The sequence below is a fragment of the Aphis gossypii genome, chromosome 2 (genome assembly GCF_020184175.1).
Source record: "Aphis gossypii isolate Hap1 chromosome 2, ASM2018417v2, whole genome shotgun sequence".
Taxonomy (NCBI): domain Eukaryota; kingdom Metazoa; phylum Arthropoda; class Insecta; order Hemiptera; family Aphididae; genus Aphis; species Aphis gossypii.
The window spans coordinates 43,972,508-43,999,735 of record NC_065531.1 but is presented as its reverse complement, the minus strand read 5'-3'; the positions used below and the strand labels follow the sequence as shown (position 1 = coordinate 43,999,735).

The 27,228-nt window shown below is 25.2% G+C and overlaps 3 protein-coding genes across 3 annotated transcripts in view; 1 reads left to right on the top strand and 2 right to left on the bottom strand.

Annotated features, from left to right (window-relative positions):
- Positions 1 to 724: 724 nt before the first annotated feature.
- LOC114130613 (methionine aminopeptidase 1) lies at positions 725 to 5,494 on the bottom strand. Its single transcript, XM_027995621.2, has 9 exons — positions 5,239 to 5,494; positions 4,673 to 4,724; positions 4,106 to 4,162; positions 3,282 to 3,457; positions 2,906 to 3,128; positions 2,711 to 2,842; positions 2,503 to 2,646; positions 2,356 to 2,421; positions 725 to 1,006 (listed from the first exon to the last, which is right to left on the bottom strand). The coding sequence occupies exons 1-9, from the start codon at positions 5,353 to 5,355 to the stop codon at positions 837 to 839; spliced, it is 1,137 nt and encodes a 378-aa protein (XP_027851422.1). The 5' UTR covers positions 5,356 to 5,494; the 3' UTR covers positions 725 to 836.
- Positions 5,495 to 5,601: 107 nt separating this feature from the next.
- LOC114130614 (UPF0389 protein CG9231) lies at positions 5,602 to 8,686 on the top strand. Its single transcript, XM_027995622.2, has 3 exons — positions 5,602 to 5,886; positions 7,053 to 7,143; positions 8,252 to 8,686. The coding sequence occupies exons 1-3, from the start codon at positions 5,751 to 5,753 to the stop codon at positions 8,463 to 8,465; spliced, it is 441 nt and encodes a 146-aa protein (XP_027851423.1). The 5' UTR covers positions 5,602 to 5,750; the 3' UTR covers positions 8,466 to 8,686.
- Positions 8,687 to 15,985: 7,299 nt separating this feature from the next.
- LOC114130618 (uncharacterized) overlaps positions 15,986 to 27,228 on the bottom strand; it is a 72,221-nt gene continuing 60,978 nt past the window's right edge. The window contains exons 5-7 of the mRNA XM_027995625.2: positions 26,093 to 26,226; positions 17,284 to 17,530; positions 15,986 to 16,333 (exon numbers count right to left, since the gene is read on the bottom strand). Of these exons, the coding sequence (XP_027851426.1) occupies positions 16,257 to 16,333; positions 17,284 to 17,530; positions 26,093 to 26,226 (458 nt within the window). The 3' untranslated portion in view covers positions 15,986 to 16,256. The remainder of the gene's footprint in view (positions 16,334 to 17,283; positions 17,531 to 26,092; positions 26,227 to 27,228) is intronic.

The following is a 27,228-nucleotide window of genomic DNA, read 5'->3' as shown; positions in this document are numbered from 1 at the left end:
GTTGTTCACTTCAGTCACCATGTATACCGTATAGGGTGTACCATACTTACGATTTTTATTTTATTTTTAGATCAGATTCCTGGTTCCGTGATAACTGAGTACCTATTGAGTATAGGTAAGATATACGGACCATTATGACGATGTCGTTAACTAAAGCTAAAATTAAAATTCTTAAATACAATTTAAAAATTGAGCGTGATAAGCACTACCTAATTTGATTTGAACACTCATCGTCCCTTGTCATGGCTGGCTAACAATAATTTATTTGCTTTGTTCAATTTGAATTCAGAAATATATTATTTTTAATCCTAACAGTTTACTCTAATATCTGTCCAAATTTCAATCATTTTTGTACAATATTAATAAATTATAACTTATATTAAGCTAGAATGAAAACACGCCTTGATAAAAAATAAATAAATATAAGATATTTGTATAGATTAAATTAAAATTCGAGGTACAATTATTGTTAATTCAGTAGTTATGATGATAAAACGAATTAGCTACCTAATCAACGACAGATTTACTTAAACTGAAAATATAAATACATTATGTGTTAATGTTAATAATATGTTTAAACCTAATTGTATTATTATATAATTTAACATTTGAAATATAGAATTTTTTTGTGTAAAAATTAGGATTAATATTTTTAATTAATAGGATAGAAGTAAATTATAGTTGATCTAGCGTCAAAAATATGTTAATATAAAACAAATATAAATGTTTACTTAGTATCAATATATTTTATTTTTTTCACATACAATTTAATAAAATTAATATTTTTACACAAGTTTAAATTCATTTATTTTGTAATACATAATACAATTCATGTATTAGGATTTTTTGTCCATGAAATATGGTAATCCATTATTGGCCAAACGTTTGGTCAAAATATCAACTCCAGTGTCGGTAACTAATAATGTTTGTTCAAATTGTGCCGATAATAATCCATCCACAGTCACAGCTGTCCAATTGTCTGGCCAACACTTGTCCCGCCAACTACCTGCAATTTCAAATCAAACAATAATTTTAAAAAAAGTAAGAAGATAAAAAGGGAAAAAAAATACAAAATAATTCAATAAGTTTACAATAAAAAATATTTAGGTATCTGCATAATAAAAATGGCTTAAAATAATCATAATTCCATGATAATACTGAAAGTTATGTATTTATGTATAAGGTTCTTTGAGTGTAAAATATTTCATAGTTATTACTTTAGGGTTAGGTTAGGTTAGGATTAAAAATCTAATGGTCAAATAAGTTTAAAAATTAAATTTGTTATGTAATTCAATCTTCCTGATGAAAAGACTACACTTTACAATAAGTTAAAAACAAAAAAAAAAAAACTAAACATATTCACATCACTAAATATAATTAATATGAATGAATATAGTAAATATAGTAAAAATATCTATAGAAGGAAATTGATAAAATATAAAATACAATAAAAAAAAATATTAACTTAAAAATATAAAATTGAATTTGTTATTACATCATTCAAACTTTCTGTTAATAAAACTATGTTTTACAATAAGCTAGAAAATATAATCTGTGGTAAAAATTCAGTTGTTTTTTTAAAAGTTAATAGTGTTAAATAATAATTTTATCCCTCTATATAAATAAGGTTCTTTATTTTGTATATAGTCAGAAACTATTAAATCATTTCCAATAAATGTTAAACCAATAGATTCTTGAGGATGTTTGTAACTTATTATTATTAAACCCTATGATTGCTATAGGCCTATTCACACATGGATTTAGTTTTGGCTCAATAAAATAGTATATAATATTTTAGTTTATTTAAATGGTTGCTACTAGTTATGGATTATATTATAATACATTCTAATTAATAAAAACAAGGCTTAAAAAAATAAAAAATAGAAAACAACAAATTGTGTAACATATAAATTATTTACGGAAATAACAAGGTTTTGTAAAAAGTATTGTTCTAGAAACAAATTATGTTTTTTCAAATATAATAAAAACGATATTATGTAAATTACTTAACGCATAAAAAGTAATTAAAAAAATATGCAAATAATTGTAAAACACATGAATAAAATTATTTTAATTAAATTTGTAGTACAATTTTTTTCAGAAATGTAAATAGGCAAAGTCGGGTAATATTCAGCCATTAATAATGTAAATAAATATATATTAAATAATACAATGTAATGATTATGTGTATTAAAATTGGACCAAAATACATTTTCATTTTTAATATTATTAAATTCAAGAAATTAAATTCAAAAGCTTGGTAGTTAACATGAATAACATCACATAATTACATATTTTATAAGAATAGGTTAATATGTTAAATAAGTTTTTTTTTATTTTATATAATTAACTCACCTTGTGATATCATAGGCTCAATTGTGAATGTATGTCCAGGTTTCATTACACCAACAGCTTTGTTTTCTGTTTCATTAAAATTGTTTAATTTATAAAATGAATTACATAATTTAGAATTAACCTAATAAATATATTTGTAAAACTTACTAGCATAATGAGGAACTCCCGGCGATGTATGGAACAATTGATGAATACCATGACCACAATAGCTTCTTACAACAGAAAATCCGTTGGATTGAGCATGTTTATGTATTATATTACCAAGTTCTCTATACTTTTCACCCGGTTGAACTGTACAATAAGGTATTTTAGATTTAAAATAATTAGTTATTATATAATAATATATTTATTTTACCAGCATTTATAGCTTTCTCTAAGCATTCCCAAGTAACATTAACTAATTTTTCTGCAGTTTTAGAAACATTTCCAATAAAAAATGTTTCATTCAAGTCACCATGATATCCTCGATGACATACAGTAACATCAACTGTAAAATTAAATCCATATTATAGTAAATTTGATTCTTAATTTTTAAAATTATTTCTCTAACCATTGCAAATATCTCCATTAATTAAAGCTCTCATGTCAGGTATTCCGTGACAAATAACTTCATTTATAGATGTACAGCATGATTTTGGATATTTGTAATAATTTAGTGGGGATGGATAGCATTCTCTTTCAATGCATGCTTCGTGCACAACTCTATCAATTTCATCTGTTGTTACTCCAACATCAATCATTAATGCCACTTCATCTAATACTTCTCGGCCAAGCTTAAAAATAAAATAAAATAAAATTAACAATAGGATACTTTTGTCATATTAATTGAATTTATTTATATTGCATGATTTTAATTAAATATCATATATAATTTAAATATTAAAATTTTTTTTTTTTTAGATTTAGAATTTCAAGTATCTAAATACCTTGCATGCAATTATCATTTCTTCTTGTTCCTCATCATTTAATACTTTAATATGTGATGATAATTTTACTGATTGTTCACTCAAAGGTGTGCCATCAGGATGATCAGCATAATCTGGTCTTTGTATATGTCCAGGAACAGTACGCGCAGGAGATGTTCTATGAGGTCTTAATGGACCTAAAAATTTTAATAATTTCCTTATTGTATGAGTGATGAATATGAATTTAAGTTTATTATTTCCTATATTAATAACTAGTACATAGATCATAATATTTAAATTAATGCTTAATTTAAAATTGTTTTTATTTTTTATCTTTTTCATTGGCTGTTTGATATTTTAGTACGGTGAACTTATATTTTTAGCGGAAAAAATGTTTGGATTTTTAACATCGAGGGTGGTTTTGAATAGAAAATTGGACTTATCGTGTATTTTGGAGAGGTTAAAAGTAAAAATTCTCAATATATATTTATTTTCTTAATCAGGAAAAGAAATAAAAAGAATGGGGATTTTTATACACACAATTTTTAATGTATATATATTTTTTTTTTAAATATAACTCGAGAATAACGAATAATCATGGATCCTTAAAATATTCACCAAATATTTATTTGATCATTAAAATGTTCATATTTGGGGTCAAGTTTTAAAAGTATTTTACTTTTCATTTTCGAGCTATTATAGGTATAAGACATTTTCAATGATTTTTTAGATTTTGTACAATCGAGAAAAAAACATCATTGTAGAATAATTACATTTATTGTTCTGCGCAGAATCAAAACATAAAATAATTAAATATAATTTGATAAGTTTAATATTTATTTCACCTGTAAATACATAATCTGGCCATGGATTGAATGGTTCAATGATACCATTTGAATTTTCTGTAACAAAATTTAAACAATAATATTAATTTGGTATTGTGATACATACATATTCTTAAATTATAAGTTCAATTTCTTCTTTAATGTTAAGCCAGTTCACTAATTCGTCATTGGATAATCAAAAGATATTTTTACTTGACGATTTCCAACTTTTTGTTGATTAACTTATGTCGAACCAGTATAATATCACCATTAAACATACATTAATTTAGATTTTTAGATGTTAAGAACAAATGTTTAGTTTAATTTTTTAATAATATTATAAATTATTTTAAATATTAGAATTAATATAATCTGTTGTTAATTTGCAGCAAAATTTTATATTGAAGTACAGTTTAATGTTTAATTAGATAGATCATCTATTGAATTTAATGTCAGATAATACTAACTTTTGTTTGTATTATTGTATTGTTTATAAATATTTAATGATATAAGTACACATAATTAAATCTTAATCTTTAAATAATTAAACACAAATATTATTTTAATAGTTGTAGGAAAATTACTTACGGCCAACTTTATGAAGAGCTTTGTGCGTAGACCAGTTCCCTTTAAAACACTCCTAAAAAATTAACAGAATATGTAAACATTTTAATTAAAACATAAAATATTAAATCTGGAAGGTTAGTATTATACATTACATTATATAACAATATAATATAATTAATATAATAAGTTATATAAATATATAATTTAGTTATTATATCTGGAAAGTACCTCATGCTCGAATGGTTTAGCTTAAATACATTTTGCATAAAAAAAAAAAACAGAATTGAAGGATACGCAGGCACAGCTCATGTAAACTTGTAGTAACAGACCATCAAGCAAGTCATCGCACTTTCAAAAAATCAAATTTTGATTACGTCAAGATTTATCCGAACGGTTAGGACTGATTAAGTAAAACGGAAAATAAAGTAGATCGTGTATCTATCACTTATACAGTTATACTTCCATATATTAAAACTTTGATTATAAGCATTTGTCAACTTGCTCACAATATACACAACAGTTAGAATAGCAACACATGATGGAAAAAAAGTCCCAAAACATAGAAAAATTATCATTAACAAAATTACCTGAGAACAAAAATAGGAACCAGGGATGTCAAGTTTAATGCAGGTGGGACATTGAAGATTAGCTTGGGAACCGCATCCCGCCGTTTCGCACGTTCTGTTTGCCAATGACGCGGACATTATAACTGGTAAATCCAATTAAGTTGTTGACACAAATTCAGCGATCAAGCTTAATCACAATTTTTAATACTTATGTAACTTATAATAATTATGTTTCGTACTTTCGATGAGAAAAACTCGCCGAAACACGATTTCATTTTGATTGCGGCAACGTGAAATCTGATATTGTTATCAGTGGTCAAATAATCAGCTGTACCGTCCGTTATCAATCCACTCTGATAATTTTCAATTCTATTATTATTATGATTATGATATAATATTATAAGTTATAACAACAAAGTTAATTATTATTAAGCCATTAAGGGCAATAAGGCGTTCGTGACTGCGAGAAAGTATACCAGTATTCCAGTTGATTATTGACTTTCGTGACGACTAGTGCTGTATTCACATACACCATGAATATTATTCCGAGGTTTGGAAAGAATGTTAAATTTGGATTGTTCAACTTGACTAAAAAGTATACTACCCCAAGTACTACTCCATCAAATCCCCCGCCTACAAATCCAAGTGTAACACCTTCATTCAATTCAAGTAAATTTACTTTAAAATTTATTATTTAGTTAATTCATATTATAAACTCTAATTGTGTATAGGTAATTGTCATGGTTGGTTTCCAAACCTTTTATGGAATATATTATTGTATGGTGGCTTAGTGTAAAAAATAAACATAAGGTCGTTCCTAAATGCCTTGAAATAAAGGGCATCAAATAAAATAAATAGAAATGTGTAATTTATATATTTATATAATTGTCATTGGCTTACCTACCTTGAGTTTTATTGTTGAGGTTGCTTTTAATATTAAATATGAAGTACTTAATTACTAAATAAATTTTATATAGTAAATTTTTACTGATAAATTTATTTTAAGTTTTTCACAGATCACAATTATATACAACTTATTTTAACAAATTAGTTTAATAATAATAATAATAATGATATAATAGTGTTACTGATTTAACTGAAATAGGGTTATAAGTTAATTATATATAATATTACATACTATAATTTGTAATACCTAATTCAAATTGGTGCATTTAATCAATAGTATTGATATTTTTCTTTAAAAACAAATTATATTTATTTTATCTTTTCTTTTTAATGAGCTTTACAGAAGTATACAATCATTAACTATAAAATTTGAAAATTGTTGTTAGTTAATTAATTAAGTCATTAATTTATTTATTAGTAAGAAAAGAACAATTACTTATAAAAGTTATATACCTACTATTTAAATGTTGCATAAATATATGCATCTATCATATTGTTATTACTAGTATGATTTAATAATAGCATTAATGTTAAGTATATCCAGGATTCACATTTTATGCAATCTGTATTATATAAATTGAAGTAATGTAGTCATTAAGTATAATAATTATTATATAGCAATAAATCTGTTTTAAAATAGATACTATAATGAATAAAGATACAAGTAGATAATAAATAGTACAAAATAAAGTCAACTCTCAATAATTCAAAGTTCAATGGTCTTAAATTAAAATTATTCAGAATTTTAAGTTAATGAAAAAAAATATGTGTTACACAATTTAATGAGATGTTTTTTATTTAAAATTTTTAACATTGAGAATTAACTGTGAATTGACTGTATTACCAAATTAAAGACTAAATGTTAGGATAAAAATAATGAAATATTTTAAATATTAAATAGAATATTTTTATATTGAATATTTTTTTAGATATCAAGTATCCACTAACAAATACAAGAAAAATCTTGTGTGTCTGGGCTAAACGATATCCGTCACTAAAAGATGTTCCAGATCATGTCACGTATGGATAATTTCATTTTATTTTTTTGTGTTATACATTTTATAATATTTATCTTACCTTGAACATTTTTTTGAGTATTTGAATAGGTGCAAATGCAGAATACATATATAATAATGTTCCTTTGTAGTTATATCACTTGGGTTTAGACAATTCTGTTATGTCTCCTTTTTATGTAGTGTTAATAACAACTATATCATCACAAATTGTGTAAAGTAGCCTATGTTAGGTTAGCTGACTAGTAATATTAACTCGTAGCATAGTTTCTTTCTTTTCATATTTAATACTTTTTGTAGGATATTATTCCTTTCATAGCTAGATAATTTATGTATAAATTCACAATTCATTTAAAATTTATTATTTTCTTTTATACATTTATTAAACAACTTCTTCGATGTCTATAAATAAGATACTGTCTGGGTTAATAAATAAATATTGATAATAAATGACAGTACCATATGTATGTACAATGTACAATGTGCATTGTATATACAAATATGTTTAATCAGTGAATGTGTTGTTAATGTTAATAGGTACTTTAGTTATGAAAGTATTTAATTGCACTTTCACGTGATGTAATGTTTATGAAAAAAAAAATTGTTTTAAATTTCCATTGTTTTTTGTCATGTATACAGTAATTGTGTATTTTATTGTTAATAATAATAAAAAAATAAGTTAAAATTTAAAATGTTTATTAATAGCATAATAAAATAAAAATATTTTGAAAATAATATCATACTTAGGAAAAGTTAAAACAAAATTAAAAATACTATGTAAACATTTTAAGTCTTAATGGTTATAATTTTGCCAAAAACTTATTTTATGTAAATATATTTTGGTAATTATTATTTCTATCTATACATATTATATCTAATCTACTACTTGAAACCAAAATTAATTATAAAGATAAAAGTATTTTATTTGTTATAAAAGTGTCTTCATAAAACAAAACATATATTGTAGAATTTATGCATACATTTCTCTACTCAGAATCTGAAATATTTAAGTGTAAAAAACACTAAAAAATATTACTTTAAACTTAACCATGAGGTAAATTGTCTGTTCTAAACTATAATACCCCACTAATTTCATTATATCTTATTTTGTACAGACCTGAAGTATGGAACAAAGTGCGTTCTATTGTACGAATCAAAGTGGCTAACTATACAATGTTCTTTATAATATTGGGCTGTATTGCAATGATTATTACTGGCAAGAGAGCGCGTGACCGTGGTGAGACAATAATGCAAAGAAATTTGGATTGGCATCAAAAGTACTCTGAAGGAAAAGAAGATATAAAAAATATTGGTGTGTTTGGAAAATAAATAGTTTTAGAAATATTAATATTATTTAATTGTTGTACAATGTTTTATTATTATTGATAGATAGGTTCAAGTCCATTTTATAAAAAAATGTATAGTTGTTAGTTGTTTCTTTTTTATGTGTTTGTCAAATTAATAAAATCATAAATATATTTTTTTGATTATAATTAAGATAATTACTAATTTATCTACCTATACAATGAGAAATATAATATTTACTTTTATTTGGATTGTTATTTATTGAAGAATAATAAATTATGTCCAAAGTTAAATGTTTCAAAATCTATTTGAATTGATGATAATATTTTTTAACAATAACATGTAGTTGTTGTTGTATTATTAGTTATTACCAACTTCATTATTTGTTTATTAACTTATCTTTTAATAGAACTCTTATAATTATTTAAAGCATATTAAAATTTAATCAATTTCAAATTGCGGCAAATGTTATAAATGGTATCAAATAACTTTTCAGGCATGTTGTAATGCATTGTGGTAAACTACAATAAATCAGTACTAACTAATAGCATCTGTTTTATTTTAATTGAGTATTGATGTTGAAAATTTAGTATTGATTTTACAACAATATGTTTTTTGATAAAAATGAAAATAAAATAAATACAGGGAAAATAAATATTTTTGATCTAAACCAGTTTTTAGCTAGAATGTTTATTTTATTTTGTACAACTTAAAAATGAATAACTGTAGATATTTAAAAATTTTACCAAGTGCTTAAGTATATTATACAAAAAAAAAATATGCACAAGTATTTTAAATTAAGACTCCAACAAATTTCTTAAAATCAACAAATTATTTTGTAGTTAAAAGTTCATTAAAATGTTTGTTATTCATATCTAAGATTTGGTAAAGTTAGTTTCTCTGATTAAAACTAATTAATAATGCAATTCTCACCAAATGTTTGTACTATAATTTTTTATACGAGTACATATATCGTATAATTTAAAAAATATTTTGTTTCTTTTTTAGCTATTTAAAGACAATTGAATTTTTTGAATGTTTTAGTTTCCTTTTAAAAATGTAATTTTGTATTATAGTTACCATCTTAATTATAATGCTTTTCCACTAATTTACTACCCAATACCTATTTAAGGGGGGTTGATAGGGTGTATTATATCGAAAAAAATTACTTCACGGGAATAATTCTCAAGCCTTGTAGAATTGTCGGATTTTGGTAACTATACTTTTATTTGAAAGAAGAAGACTTCCTACTGGCCGTATCGAACTCCGATTTTTATTTTATTCGAAATAATAGTAAAATATAAATTGCTTACAATTGTAATATATTTTAAGACAGATTATAAAGTTTGAGATTAAAATATTGAAAAACGGAGATCGATGCGGCCTGTAGAATATTACGTTCTATTAATTAAAAAAAAAAAATTATCAAATTCGGTTGATTCTACAAAACAGGATCCTTATTCCCGTAGAGCGTATTTTTGTGTACAAAATCGTAATGTCACCGAATGCCTTAAGAGATATAGATATTTGTTGTCTCCGTCTTACAGGTGCGTAATATAGGTGTAGCAAATTTACGCTCGCAGCAGATCACGTTTAGTTCCATTAGTTTAAAAGTTAAAGTGATTCGATCGATTATGAAACTTAGTGGTAAGAACATTATTTGTGTTTGTATATTGGGTTTTTTACTTAGTTCAATATTTTAGGAAATTATAGCGTAAATTAAGTGATCATAACTCACTTGAAAACTGAATAATCGTAAAAAAACCAACTCACGTACACAGAATAGATAATGTCCTTACCATCGTTTTATAATAGGCCGTTTCACTCTAATTTTTAAACCAACAGAGCTAAACGTGATCTGCTGAGCGTAAATTTGTTAGGTATATGTTACTCACTTGTAAGATAGAGACAACACATGCGGGTGTGATGTCCTCTTAAACGTTAAATACAATAAATAAACCTTATAAGTTATTCATATAGGTATTAATAAAAAAATATCAAAAATACATTGATAACACTATTTTAGTTTAAAGTCGTTTGAAATTCAAATTTAAACGTTCATTACGTACATCCGTACATGATGGTACCTGTACGTCAAATTTGAACAAAATCGAACAAACTTTTAACGTTTATTATTATATATTTTTTTATACATACAGGTATTAACATTTTAAAATGCAATATTTTCGGCAAACATTTATTCAACCACTGTATCACTAATAGTAAAGTAAATAACTTTAATAGTAATATTAGGTAGTGATGTTGAAATACGGTTTTTACTTTTTTGTTATACTTATTGTTTTATTCCTTGTATTTTACGTGTATAAAATTTTGTATAATACTGAAAGTATACTAAAGTGTATTACCTATACAATACATTTTTGTATTTTACCGTATTTTACAATGCTGTATTGTATCTACAAAATTTACACGGTATAAAAATCGAATTTTTTTATTAGAACACATGTAAATTTGAAATTATATACATAACTTAGACTTGATTATTCAACCATTTTCCGTCTGAACATTGAATGTTATTGCTAAAAAATATAATTTAAAAGTGTAATAACCAATGACTAATAAATTATGAAGTAATTAATAAAAATTGTAATTAACATAAAGCAAAGTAATTTTGCTTTTTCACTTTACAGCTTTGAAAGTTACAGTTTTGTACATAAATGAATAAATGTTAATTAATTACAATTTTAGTATAGAAATTTAATACCATTGTACATAATAGTTCTATTATATAGCATGTATAATAACACACATAACATGATATTCCTTATACATTTGTTTAATATGAATCCACATCACAGGGTAGGTAGACTATTCGTTAAGAATCGTTTTTAAAATGCAATGATAAATCATTTCATCGAATTTAACATTTACATATAGACCATAAAGTGAATTATTCAATTGGTAAGATACATTCGACAACTACGTACCTACTGTGCATTAGATCGGTTATCTGATTTTCTCATTTTTTATTATTAAATTAGTTTTTCCGGATTGGTTATCTCGAAGAACTTTTAAGCAGAGTTAAGATTTTAATATCCTAAAAATTCGTAATTAAAAGCAAAAAATGACTTCAAAATTTATTAAAAATGTTTTTCTTTATGTTGAAAAGTAAAAAAAAACAACAAATAAAAGGAGGTGCATAATATGAATATGAAGTTGTATGTGTGTGCGTGTATTTATTTGACCACCTCATCCGCCATATAGCTAAAGCCGAGAAAGTGAAAAAAAAATTCAAGTTGAATTATTGTTATCGGCTTATCGCTACTTTTAATATTTGTAGAAGATAATTAAAATTTTGTGAAAATGCTTTGTAACTTATATCTAAAAAGTTAAATTTGTCAAAAAATGCAAAATAAAAATTGTACTAAGATAATCAATATATTATTACCTAGAACATATTTTTCACTTACGGAGCAATGTTTTAAAATAAGAAAAATACAAATAAGAAATAGCATTGGATCAAATTACCAGTCATACTTATAAATAGGTATAAATAATTGATGTTTGAATGTTCTGTAATTTAGTGAGTAGTTAATTCACTCATATCGACAGCTCTTGTAGAGTGGTCAGAGTGGTCAGACAGTTATGAAGGATTAGGTACCTAACGAAAGTAAAAGAAATTTATATTTTTAGTTTTCTATTTATTTAAATTATAGTTTATTATAGAATACATCATCTTTGATTTATTTTGTTTTAAATATGTTCAAGATACAAGATGTTTTCAAATTATGCAGTGCAGTTATGAAGTTAAATTAAATTAAAATAAATATTTAGCATAGATGATTTATGTTACGGACGTTACGGTATTCTCAATTTTTATTTTAGAAATATTCTATTTTATAAAGTAGGTATGTACCTACCTATTATAAATATTATCCCTACGTAAATTATTAAATAACAACATTCAAATTATAAATTAAATTTTTTTAATAGTGCCTAGTAAAATAAGATGTAATATAATTGTGTGTTGCAATGTTTAAAAAACGTCTTGTTATTTGTATTGAGTGTTGTTATAAAATACCGTCGTAAATCGTGCGATATAGTTTATTTACGCGCGCTAGTAAGATTAAATGGATAAAGCGATTGAGGGGGCATAAGATAATTTTATTTTCTATTTCTATGATCTATTCGCCTTTTAAAGCCTGCGGTTTATGTGGTCCTGTAAACGCAGCGTATCGACGTTGTGTAAAATAAAAACGATAAATCCGTATCGGGGAGTAGAAAAGAGATAACAATAAAGAAGCCCCATCGAATAAATATACTGAGTGTGTAATAAAAATCTGATAAAATCGACGAAGAAAAATAACCATACTGATGAAAACCCGCTGGGTAATATTCGAATGAAATCGTTTACTCTTCTTTTTGTGTGTTGTATGTACCTACATAACTATATAGGTATCATTCTTATTGTATTTCTTTAAATTCAAATCTATTTTTAAGTACTGTACTCAAATAATATAATACCAACAATCAAGTTGTTACCAAAATTTTATACTTTGTCTCAAATAAGAGGTAGGTACCTCATACGGTGACTGATTTCTGTTTGGTTCGGTCAATACACTTAATTTAATTTACGTTGACTTTTATCGTTAGCTTTCGTTTTTGACGATCGAACATAGTCAAAAATTACTTTACTGAGTTAATTTTAGTACCTACTTACCTACATACAATGTAAACTAGGTGATTGTTGGAATAATAAGGTAAACGTTTCCAAGAACGGGTTTGCCAAACATATTCCTGCCGCTTTAGATTATTCTTACATGGGACATCGAAACAGAATATATTACTTATACTTACCTTTGTAGAGCTTATTGAGAAGACAGGCGTCTGGTATAAGTACCAATGGAGCAATTTGGTTGGTAATTAGAGATGGTGGTGGTAGTGGGAAGGGATTGCCAACAAGCACGAGGCTTGTGCACTCCCAAGCTTAAAATGTACAACCCCAAAAACTCAAAGCTTTTTTCTTTAATATTTTTATTATTTTGTAGTAAATATTATCGAAAATTTGTACCTATAATATTGTATCTAGACCAATATTAATATAATAATATAATATGTTTTCACATTTTCAGCTATATGTACATAATATATTGGATATACAATCAATTATCAAGTATGATACAGCAATGGTTCACCAGTTTATCAATACTAAATACAGAGATGGATATTACAAATAATTGAAAAAGTGAACAAATTTAAATAAAAATAATTTACACTTGACGAAAATGTTAGAACGTTGAATAGGTATTGAATCTTTTATCATAGACATTTACAGGAGAGCCCCTTGGGCCTTGACTAATGAACGTTCTCAATATACTGTGAAAGTAATACGAAAATTTAGTTGATCTGCAGGTATATGATGTATTTATAATTTTTAAATGTAATCGAACATAAAATATTTTTCATATTGTTACATAAAAATTTAAGAACAAACATAACATTTTAAAAAAGTAATCAAGCAGACTGGAATTACAGTTAACACCTACTATACCTATCTTGTCTGTCATGTAAAAAATCACACGTACCTAATACTTAATAGTTATTGTATATTTAAAATAATATTTGTGATAATATAAGTATACAATTTAAGATACAGATAATATAAGTGTAACTAGTCCATATTTTATTGTATTATATTAGTTATATTATGGGTAGAGCATATATTATTTTATGTTGCTGATTTCTATTCATCATTTATAATGTTTATATATATCTCTGTTGTTATTGACTATTTGTTCAAAAACCTATGTCATGTTTTATATACTTACTTATACACACCAGGTGTCTGTAATAGCCATTTTGACAAAACGCGTTTATTCGATCGATGACTTTGTTGTAGTTTAGCCCGTTGTCACATTTACATGCAAATACAAAATCCAATTTCAAACAGAAGAAATTGAAATGCTTTCGATCTTAAAAAAAAAAAAACCGACAAGGCAACAAATACGGCTAATACCTGCGTTGTTCTTATTTGCTGTGTGTTGCTGAGTATGCAGTAGGTAATGTTATCATATATTTTTTCGCCGACGTGCATAATGCATATAGGTACATAATAGGTACGTTGTGCTGCATATTTTCAATTTAATATTTATGGAGGTAGCTGGAAAAAGTTTTTATATTTTTCTGGTTCTTTTAAATTTCAATAAAAATATTAAATATGGAACTAAAGTCATAATTACTTATTACGCCTAATGATAATATTATATACAAGGTAATTTACCAAGGTTAATAAACATATAGTCATGTATTTAATACTTGTTTGTACGTGATATTAATGGTACCTACTACCTAATATTTGTACTCTGTAGGTAGATATTTATATTTTATAAGCCTAGATTCTACGTATTTATTTAAATAATTTATTAGTATAGGTTTTTAATAAATGTATTATTATTTACAAAATACAGAAACAAATACATTGCAGACGATTAGGTAGATGAAAGTGAATTGAATAATGTAAATAGCCGGAGCGTTGCCCTTGCGACAAATTTATAGGCTATTGGACAAAGAGAGAATACAATAAATAAACATATTTTTTCAGCTTCACTTATTTCACCAAGACATTTCATTCATTGATTTTTTGCACGTTTTTATTATTAACATTTTAATGGTATGATATTTTTTTTCTATTATTATGGCATGGCTTATTGGGTAAGTATAGCCAGTATAGGTTTTGAAATATTTTCAAAGTTTAGTTTATATAATGTATATGTTTCTGAGAATTTTTTTTATTAATTTGCAAGCTTAATGTAGTATATTATGTATACGAGTGTCGAGTATACGTCAATATTTCTATGAACCTATATAAACTTATGCGGACACGTGGCACGCAATATTAGTTTTACATCATAGTTTAACACAATATTATATACGACACAACATCTAAATAGTTATATTAGAAGCCTATACCATATATAAAAAATATAAATGCTTATCCTGTGAATGTTATCCTACCAATCTACTGCATACAAAATCACCCAAAATGATTGGTACGTCTTTCTGTTATTCTTATATATATATTAACTATATTTTCAATTTTCTTTACACATTTTACAATTTCTTCTAAAAATGTGTATCTATTCATTATTCATATAGGTATAGGCATGCATATTTTGGCATCAGCTAATACTTTCCATGAATAATTATGTGGGTAAATAGGTATTACAATATTATTGTTCACACATTTATTTTTATTTTATTCGACCAAAATATATATTAAATTTTCCCACTTGTAGGTATATTCCTATAGCTCAAATATGTTTTTCTATTTACATAATACACATACTTTTATTTAAGTGCTATCCCAAAAGCTTATAGAATCTTGTTTATTATTGCAGCAATAACATGGCGTGTTACCAATATATTACTAATATATTTAATGAGTAATGACTAATGGTCCCCAAGGTTTATAATATGGTAAAATAAAACGGTTGCCTGTTCTTGGATTGTCGAGTGACATTTGACCAGATGATTATTGACAAAAAAAATATCTATAAGTGTTACACAATAAATAATAACCACAATTATTATACCAAATATTTTTTTTTTTATCAGCTTAACAATAATAATTACACATAATCAACAAATTAATAGAACACATTAACTTTAAAAAAAAATCTAGTGCTTGCACGGGTCGTTAGGTAAACATCATTAAAATATAATATATATTTTTAGTTATTTTATATATTATAAGACTATATCAACTTTCTATGTATTATTTTATATTTTATAGTATTATTTGAATAATTGTAACGTAGCTGGTCAGTTCAGTTCCCAGTTATATAAATATTATAATTACAGAAGTTTGGTGTTGACGATAAATAACATGATGAACATAATCGACGTCCAATTCTGTAATCTTGGAGCTTTACCTAGAAGTTAGAAACATTTCATGATAAAAACAAATGGTTAATATTTATTGTGATTAGTGGTACAAGTATAACATATTTTGTTGTATTTGTCTACCATTCATGTTCTTGTAACAAGACATGCAAAAGAAAATAAATGTTCACAAAACCCGATAATAATAAAAATTGGACATCTTCATATTATCGAGAACAGCAGGTACTTTTACATTTAAGTGCTAGTTAGCTACTAATACATCATTATGTAATACTAATACTTCTAGACACGAAAGAAAGAATAATGTTTTTTGATGCATCTCGCATCATTGTTATAGTACCTGTAGCCGTTAATATAACATTTTTAAAAATATGTTTTAGATATTTTATTAAAACATAATAGTATACACATTACATAAAGTAAATGACGTAACATTTTTATAAATGAACTATTTGTGATGTTTAGAAGTAGATCACAAAAAAGGCTCATTAATGATGGTATGCTTTCAATTTTCATTTAAGCTTTAAAAATGTTTAGTTTTTATAACGTTTGCTAATAATTTTACTACAAATATATTTAAACGTATTATTATTTATTACAGATTGTCGATTGATACTACAATAGGTATATTCTCTCCCTGATAACCTGATAGTGCTTAATAAAATGGGTGATAAAATATCTTATTATATCTATTATTCTTATGTTTAATTTGTTTTAAAATAAATTATTGTCAAAAATTAAAATTATAATTCATAATAATATATTCATTATGAAATCTGTTTGATTACAGACTACAGCTGCTAATGATTTACCTACTATATAGGTACATATACATATTTATGAATTTTAGTTATCGCTACTACTTTTATTCATACGTTTTAAATAAAATCAAACAAGTGATATTGAATCTAACAGGTAGATTATTGAGTAGGTACTAGTTTTTATATTTTTTTTTAGCTATTAATCTTAAGTATTTTACCTGTAGAATGTGGTGACAGACTCGGAGCGATGACTTGTGCCGATTTTGGTGGTGCGTTGTCAACCAGTTCTAAAAAAGCCGACTGTTTGTACAAGTCGAATTGAGAAATTTCACATATCACTTTAATACGGCCAGTCGGAAATAACAACGTGCTAGCTCTTGTTATTAGATAGGATCTCATTATTACTAGTTCGGAAACCTTACGTTCGAACGTGGTTTGGATACGTACTGATTTCATGTTTTCAGCCTGTATAGAGTAAAAATAATAACACCAAACAATTAATACAATATGTTTCATTAACATTATACAACATACATGTGTATAAATTATATATTTATATATATTTAATTACCAACAAGTAATTCAAGTTGATAAAGTATTAATATTAATATTTATTCAATCACTCTAAATTTAAATTTTTTTATTAACACATGTTTTTGTTTTGTTCAGTTTTAATGATAAAATTTTAGTTTATTTGAATAGGTAATAAGTATAGTATACAAATAATTACTCTAAATTTAATATTTAAATAATTCATAGTAATTATTGGTATAAAATAGTATGTTGACTGGCAAACGCGAAAAGTGAATTATTTTTGTCGTGGGTGGCGTGTGTGACACGTGCATTTCGCGAAGACTGACTGAATACGAAGCCATACAACATAAGTGTAATTTTTTGTAAAACCTCTGCTATTTATCGATATTACTAAGGTAATGGTATTTATAATTTATGGATTATTATAACCATGTTACATATTATAGTTTGATTAGTATCTGAAGGTAACCAATATGAAAGGTATCCCTAGATCTATTTGTGGGAGGTAATTAAAAGGTTATACATACTGTTAAACTTAGTTTTTGTAATTATTTTTTTTTAAATGCTTATTATAATGTATTCATTTTTATAAGTACCTATGGTTTGATGGGAGGTCATACTAATATGTGTTATTGTGGTGTCTTTGTTATATTAACGCTTAACAACAAAATTATGTTCGGAATAATCTATTTTTCTCCCATATTTATAATATTATTTTGAACCCTACATAGGTTTTTTTTTGTTGATATTTTAGATTTAAAATAATTTATGAGTAGTTTCAGTAATTAGTATGCATAATAATTCATATAAAATTGTGTAGTTAATAATATAATTAGAAACAGTTCAGACAGTTAAGTTACATAAAATCAAACTATAAAAACTAAGACATTTTTTAAAAAGGAACAGGTTATTGAAAGGCTGACAGTTTGTCCCCATCGATTACGCTGTTGGCTGTTAATTTATCAACTGTTCTTGTCGTTTTCATTGTCAAGATTTACTAAACTCTTTCATAGAAAAGTGTGGGAGTAACCACTTATCAGCTAGTACATGATATATTAGACCAAAACCAGTAGTGGAGTAAAAGTATTTTTATGAAGCTTCCGGTTGATGGAGAGGAAAAGTACTGTAATAGAACAGTAGTAAGCGGGTGGTGAAAAAATGAAAAGTCTCATGAAAAATATATGTTCATATCATCACTCGTATATCAAAAAGTATTTACTGTCCGGTGGACAGAAAAAGGTCATTATCTAATGTTATAACTGAGATGGAAAATTAAACTTTAAGTGTAGGTGTGACAAAAAACCTATTAAGAAACTTAATATTGGCTAAGAAAAAATTGTCGTGATCTATTGTTTTGAATATTATCAAAATCGAAGAATATTTTTGATTGAAATAATGAAAATTTACACTAGGAAACCTTACACTTGGCTTGTAACTATAAAACTAGGTAATAAGTTAAAAATAAATATTATTATCATTATGAGTAATAAGTAATAACATATATTTCAGATCTTATAATTTAAAAGTGCAACCATTTAAAAAATTAACATATTAGTGTCATCCTATAATTATTACTAAATGTGGGTAATTAAATGAAAAAAATAACTAAGTTAGTTAAATCAATTAAAAGATTTAAGATTTAAGAATGTATATACAATTTTAAAGTTTTTATGGAGATAAAAATAAACTAAGTAACTGAATTTAGTTAAAAATACATTTTTTAAATTATTATATGGATAACATATTATGTAGTGATTGTGCAACTTTGCAACTTAAATTTGTTTCTTTTTTTAAATAAGTAACACCTTCAATTTTATTAAAAATGCATCCTATGTACTATTCTTACTAATTTACAACTGTACAGTGGCCTAATTACGGAGGGTGATTTAGGTATCGTATTTTTTTGTGTTTTCGTGTCACATGCGTACATACATTTATTGCATTGAATGGTTAATAGTGATAAATACAATTTTTTTATTTTTTTTTTTTGAGAGGGGAGGTATAGGTAAAATATAAAAAAATGTATCCCCTCCCTACAAACATGACCAAATTACGCCAGGTTAGATAGGTTAGGTAGGTAAACACAATTTTAGTTTAACAAATTATTTTTTATATAAATTGGAAATATCTAAAATATATGGTATGTTAACTAGATAGTTAAGTTATTAAGTTAATAAAAAAATTAACTATTTAATTAAAAAGTTAACTTTTCAATTAATTGACCCATTCTTAATTATAGTAGTCTAGTTTATATAATGTATGTATTATATCCATAGGTATAATATTCAGAATTTTAAAATTTAAATGGTTTACTTATAATACAGAAATGTAGGTAGCAAAAACGAATTTAAGTGAGCCTACATTTATTTTATAAGTTGAGTTTATAGTACACTCTTAATGTTCTTACAATAAATTACTTTTTTTTTACGAGGGAAAAAATATAAACTTAATCTATATACTACACAACGTGATCATAATATTAGGTATATGATTGAAATGCATTTCAAAATAGTAAATATATTTTTCAATTTGCTTAAAAATTAAATTGATTTAACTTAACAAATTATGACATACGATACATATACATATTCGATATTCGTATACATTTTTTATTATAAATTCATATCAACGTCTGATAACAACAATGACGTAAAGTTAATAATAACTTTTCAGTGCCGGGATTTTATGAGTTATATTTCGCAGGTTGGATATACTTCAAAATTTGATTTATGAAATACCGGAAAAATAGATCAAATGTGAGTACGATTGTATAAAAAATGAGAAGTGTAGTGCATCGAAAGCGTGCCCTGGGTAAATAACACAAGTCGGTTTTTATGGGTAGGTATACGCGCTTTATTATATAAAAGTTTTCAATTTAAAACTGAAATACCCATTTATTAAGTAATTTAATTTTTATTTAATCACTTTGTTAAATTTATTTATGAAAAAGAATAAGAATAATCTCTTAATAATGAGTAAATACAATTATGTATCTTTTTTAATTAAAAAAATACATCTATAATATTTATAGAAAAGAAAATAATGTTTATGATAATAAACTTTATTGAAAATATAGTAAAAACCGTATTGCTTTAAACAACTTAAAAGAAGACTAAACTAACTGTAAGTCAAAGCGTATATCAAATGAGATCATGAAATAATTAAGATATTTTTTTTTTTAAAGCGTACACAGCGTACATTAACAATCATGATAAAATTCGAAGTTTAAATATTATATTAGTATCATACACAAGGTAAGTGAAGAAAATAAATAAATAACTTAAATGTCATCTATTATGTTACTCAAATAACGCATACTCACAAGGATATAATGTCATAAATTAAAATTATTTACTAAGTGGAGTAATTAAGTATTAGATTCTTCATAAGTAGTTCATAGTAGTTACTAGTTAGTTCATACTAGTTCATACTGAAATCACTTGAAATTCAAATTTTGATGAAATTAGTAGACGTTTAAACGCTTTAAACTAAAAGTAACGATTTTATTGTAATTTAAAAAATGTTATTAATAAGAGATTTCAAAACTTTTCTTTGATCTCTGTATTATTATTGCATAAACATCATAATGCTATTTTCCAAAATATATTTTTTTCAATTTGATTTTTTAATTTTTGTGTTCGTCATCATCTTTTGGGGCAGTAAAAATGCTTTAATTTTCAATTTTGAAGATGGATTCTGGTATCAAATTTTATTTAGTTCGTACAATGGAGAACAATATTATGTATTATTTTTTTTAAAATTCAAAAACAAAATTCGTGGGAAATTAAAACTTTTACGTATATTATGAATTTAACTGTATGCAATGGTATTTTTAAAATATTATGTAAATTGATTGATAAAATTATACCATGAACTAATTCACACATTTTTACGGTAAAGCAGTATTGATTTAAATGTTAATATAAATAATACATATAATTATTATAATTATATAACAATAAAATATATTTATAAATACCTATAAAGTTTTTGAAAAAAATTTAATCAATCTACCGTTATACCTACTAATTTTAAAATGAATTACTACTTTAGTAACAATACATATTAGAAAAAAACAAATACATGGTGAAATAAGCTGAGAGACTGTCTTCGCTTGTAATAGTTTTTCGTATACAATATTATATCACTGAATTAAAATTTTATACATCTATTATAGTGATCCACGCTTTAAGTATTGAGCTTACCATACAGCAAAGCGTTACTTAAACGTTGCCTGAACGGATTTTTAGTAGAATTGTAATTTTTCCGTTAAGACGTTTTATCTATGTGGTAGCGTCGATCAATTTAGATTATTGCACAGTATTTAAGTTTTTGTTTTTTTTTTTTTAAATATTCATAATAGTTAAAAATAACATTTTACAGGAAGTTAATGTTGGTGACAGATAAACAAAGTATTAATAAGAAGTAGGAAGATTGAAGATTTTTCTAAAAATAAACAAAATTGATATATTTTTTGTTTTTTTGTCCCTAGTAAGATATTTTATTTTATAACTATCTATTATAATGTTATTACATACGTAAAAAAAAACGATTTCTTAGAAATAATTTACACTTTATTAAAGTTTAAAAGATTTATAAAATAATAACTACAACGGACGTTCCAACTCCCTATGTACTTATTAATTAGGTACTTGTTACTTATTTTTTAGAACGTGTTCTTTTATGAAACAAGTTTACATGAACGTGAACTTTTTACATTCTTTACGCATTGGACGTGAAAGTGAAAAAATTCAATTATCAAGTGTACTTTCCCTGTTGTACTGTATTTTCTACATGTATACAATTTTAATAAGTAATATATATTATACGAAAGATATAAAATAATATTGGATGGTTTAACTGTAGGAGATGTCACTATCTCATAATTGTAAGGGTTATACGAATATACAAATAGATCGAATGCGTCTAATTTGCATCGATGGTTTATTGTATTTTTGCAAAAAAATTTTGAAATATTATATTATTTATAAACATGTCTGCGAGCAATAGAATAGATACTCGTATAGAAAAAGTTTTTCTGGCGCAATAGAAATTTACGTAGTGTTAAGAAAAAAAAATATCCATATCCTACTCATTTTGGTTAAAATATTTATGTTTACCGTCGTAACATTACCTATAAATATTCGAATATTATTTCGAAAAGTGTATTTGTATTTTGTGTTTTACATTTCGCAGCTACCAAATAATTCGAGAATAATCATCACCGTTCGCGGGTTAATGATTATGTAAACTCGAGGGTATATAGGTACTAGAACTCGGAACACAAAATATTACTTTTTTTTTTGAACAGGTTGTTAGCATTATAACAATATACGATTCTCGGTATTCACGATTCATTGTTTGCGTCACTACATATGCCATTATAACTACGCAAAGTATACCAATATGGTAATTATTATTACGGCGCGTTTGTGGTTTCGAGTTAAGCGTTTCAAAATGAAATTAAAAGTACAGTATAGATAGGCACATCATTTTCCGCGTTAAAATTGTTGTTGTTAGAACGTACAATTTCAGTCGGTCGGGCGAGCGTGCATGTGTATGCTGGACCGGTTAACAGGTAGCAAATAATTATTGTTAAAACATACGCGATTTTCAATGGCGCTGATTTTTTTTTTTTTTACGTTTTGTTTACTCAATTATTTAGGAAGCCCGATGGACGATCCAAAAGTATTTATTTTGTTCGCAATTACTACGGACGACTGTGCAAAACAAGCGCGTAACAGGATAATTATGTTTGTACAAAACTGTGCGTTTAACGCTCGGCAGCGGTCAAAATACACGGGAGGGACGACGCGCGATTGTTATGGGGTTAAATGGTAATGGTTAAATATTATAACGTTTAATAATAAATTCACACTCCAGCATTATTTTCGCGTTTTACGTACAACTTAGTCCAACGGTAACGATCCATTTCTGCAATTTATTTACACGCGTTAAACGAAATCATTGTCGTACCAGCACTGATGCAGTGCGTATACGGCTTGGCTTTTAGCCGTCAATTATTTTCCTTCAATAGGATGTTTAACATTATAGTTGGACACCTCCTGTGTTTGTACACGACAATAAAAGTATACTACTTATTACGCTATACTACTAAGTAAACTAAAACTATACTGAGTAAACGATTTGCGTTCCAGACAACAAATGTCGTGGACTAAAATATGTGATTTAGAGAAATAGTAAAAAGATTAAAAGATCAACAGGTATATCTATTATTTCTGTAGTCTCATATATTAAATATTATATTATATCTTATACATATATTTATAAAATAAAATATGACTGACTGATTAATCTATAATCAACAAATTTATAAACAAACGGTAGGTACAGTCAACAACATTAAGGAAGAGACTTGACATTGTGTCATCGTATCACTATGCAAAGGTGCATTAAGAAAGGATTTCCAAAATTCAAATTTTTAAGAGGATTTCACGCATGGATTCGTTTCCTCATGATAAACTAATACATTTTTGTTTATATAGGGTTGCCATTGATCACAGAAAACATTAGCACAATATAGTTATTAATTAATATAACTGATTATAATTTTAGACCTGTATTTTATATTTAGTCAAAAACTTCATTAATTATTGTGTTAAACACACGTACAGTTTACATTTCATGAATTTTGAAATGGGGTAAGTCAACAGGCATTATTTAATTTGTCACGGACAACGATGTGCAAGATCAGATACTAGATAGTATTTTATAGTAATGAAAATGCGTACGTAGGTACGAACTCATCACACCGTCTTCACGTTTGTACCTACTCATTCACATTGTAATATTATAACAATGTATCAAATCAATGGTTTTTCTAGGCAATTTAAGATTGCATTTAATTTCTAGATCTATATGATTATACAGTGTTCTAAAGCTGTTCTTATTCACTAAATACTTTTTTGTAGTAAACTAACAATTTTGTATCTATGATTTTTCTCTTATATGAATCTCGGTCTGTGTATTTCTGTATAATTAATTATTATTACTTAATGAATGGCTTAAAACAATAATAAAGCATTTAAATGCGAATAACACTGATATTGAAATCCACTGTATATAATTAAAACTATAGTGAAACACCTCTTTTTTTAGTAGTATAATTAGATAGGAAGGTGTATTTCAACACAACACTTGAAAATTATAGAGCCTACTGAATCTAAAATATATTATAAACTAAATACCTATATTGAATTAAAAATATAATCATTTTATATCTATACAATGGTATCTCAATAATAATTTATTATAATAATAAACATTTTCTTTTATGGTAAACATGACTACACCACCGTACAGGTTATAGTAGGTATACCCTATACGATTTTAGAACTTTGTATTTGATTTACAGTCGACCACCAATGTTAACGCGGAAATTGTATGTATAAATTAATTAATGTATTTAAACAGGTAGAAATGAAAATATTTTTAAGCTAAATGCCGTTATCATTTATTTCCATTCTAATAATAATAAATAACAACTGCACAATTGACTTAAAAATTATTATGTTGAATAATATTAATAGTATTTTTTAATTTATTATTATTTACTCTTTAACTATAATAGATATAAATAAAAAATTATAATAAACCAAGTAAAATTAAATACGATTTTTAAACTTGGAATTTTAAAAATGTAACTAAATATAACCTTTCTGTTTTTTCTTTTATTCAAAATAATGTTAATTATTTGCAACCTTCAAGTTATTATAAATACATAATATTTACTTAGTCAAAAGTGTTTTTCTTTGACGTTGTTTTTAATGAAAATATTAAATATTTATTAAACTTATATACATATTATATAAGTATTAAATAAAAATCAGATTATGAGATTTACGTTTTTAGTTCATGCCCTGTGGTGATTTTGGTATGTTTATTTTTGTTTATCTTATAACCAATAACCATTCGTTGTTCTGAAATTATTACTTTAATAGCGTATTACAATAATGTTTGTTATTTTAAATATGTTTTAGGACTGAGCTATTTTATTAAAGTATTTTGTGATATTTAATTAAATATTTTATGTTAAACCTATCTGAGTCTTTACATTAAAATTGATTAATTATCTAACATTTTTAGAATGACTTTTATTTTGTGCATTATTGAATCAGAGTTTTATATAAATTATGAATTTTATAAACATTTTAATTAATTTGAGGGTTATATTTTGTTATCTTATTATGGGTTCTTCATCGAAATCGTGTTTAGTTCTTAAATACTTCCCTAATAATATCAATTCAAATTAAAAAAAACAGTGTAGGTAGTTTATACTAACCATTCAAAAAGTTAACTTAACATTTTGTTTAACAACATAAAAGCATTATCAGGTATTGTTTTTCAGATACACATAATACATATCTAAAATAAAAATTATCTATTAATAACAATCACAAAACAAAACGTTTTAACTTTTTGAGTGGATTTGTGTTTCAATGACATAATTTAAATTAATAATGGAAAAAATACCGTTTGATTATTTAAGAACCAACTAATGTTGACAGCTGGATAGCTTTCGCCTGCAATGCAAGTGACGTTAATTAGATCACCCGATGAGTACTTCTTTCTATTCGCGTTTATCGTCGGAGGGAATGATGGTTCATCTGAAATAATATAATGATGAAGTAAACATTAGTACTATACACATTACAATGTCTACCTACTCACATTTTATTTAGTAAAATATATTAATTATTTGTGAATAAATGTATCGTATTCATTAGTTTTATAATAATCAATGCGATGATTCACCAAGCATTTTTACTACTTCTCATTTTCTTTAACAATACGGTTTTCTGATTTTGGAGAATTTGAGTATAATTAAAGAATTTAAGACCATATTTTCGAATACTTGAGATTTTTTTCACCATTTAAGAAGTGGTGATACAAACTTCTGTTTTCGAATGAAAAATCAATGGTTAATTGCAAATTCGCACAACTATAGTTTCTGGGTTGTTAAATTATTACACTGGAGATAATAATATTCAATATTAATAAATATTGTATACAATTATATAATATTGAATTTAATATTTTTCATAGGTACTAGTATAATTTTTATAAATTATAAAATATGAATGCATGAATATTATTTACTATAATTTTAAAATCAGCATAGTCCCTATATTTTCCTAGCTTTTATTCTTAATACATGATGTTTAATAACCATAGGAAACTATTCGTTTAAATTTTAGTTTGAATGTATCAATATCCTCGAAAAATTATTTGCTGAATAATTTAAAATGCAAAATGGGGGTTTCTTATTTGTATCACTACTATAGGACACATAAATCAAAACTTATCAAAAACCTATTCGAAAATATGGTCTTTATGTATGTTCATAAATTCCAAAAATCATATTGTGAAAAGAAAAAAACAGCAATGGATAACACTTATTTGACGAATTACTTTATTATGCATTGCAATTCGTTCGTCAAAACGTTTGAACACAATAAAATTATATGAATAGATTTTTGTACGAGGTGCCCGTAAATATTATGGTTTGAAATATTTGTATGGACATTTTGATGTTATAAATTATAAATACTTAACTTTCGATACATAATATGAATTAGCCAATAAAGTTATATTTATTTGTTATACGA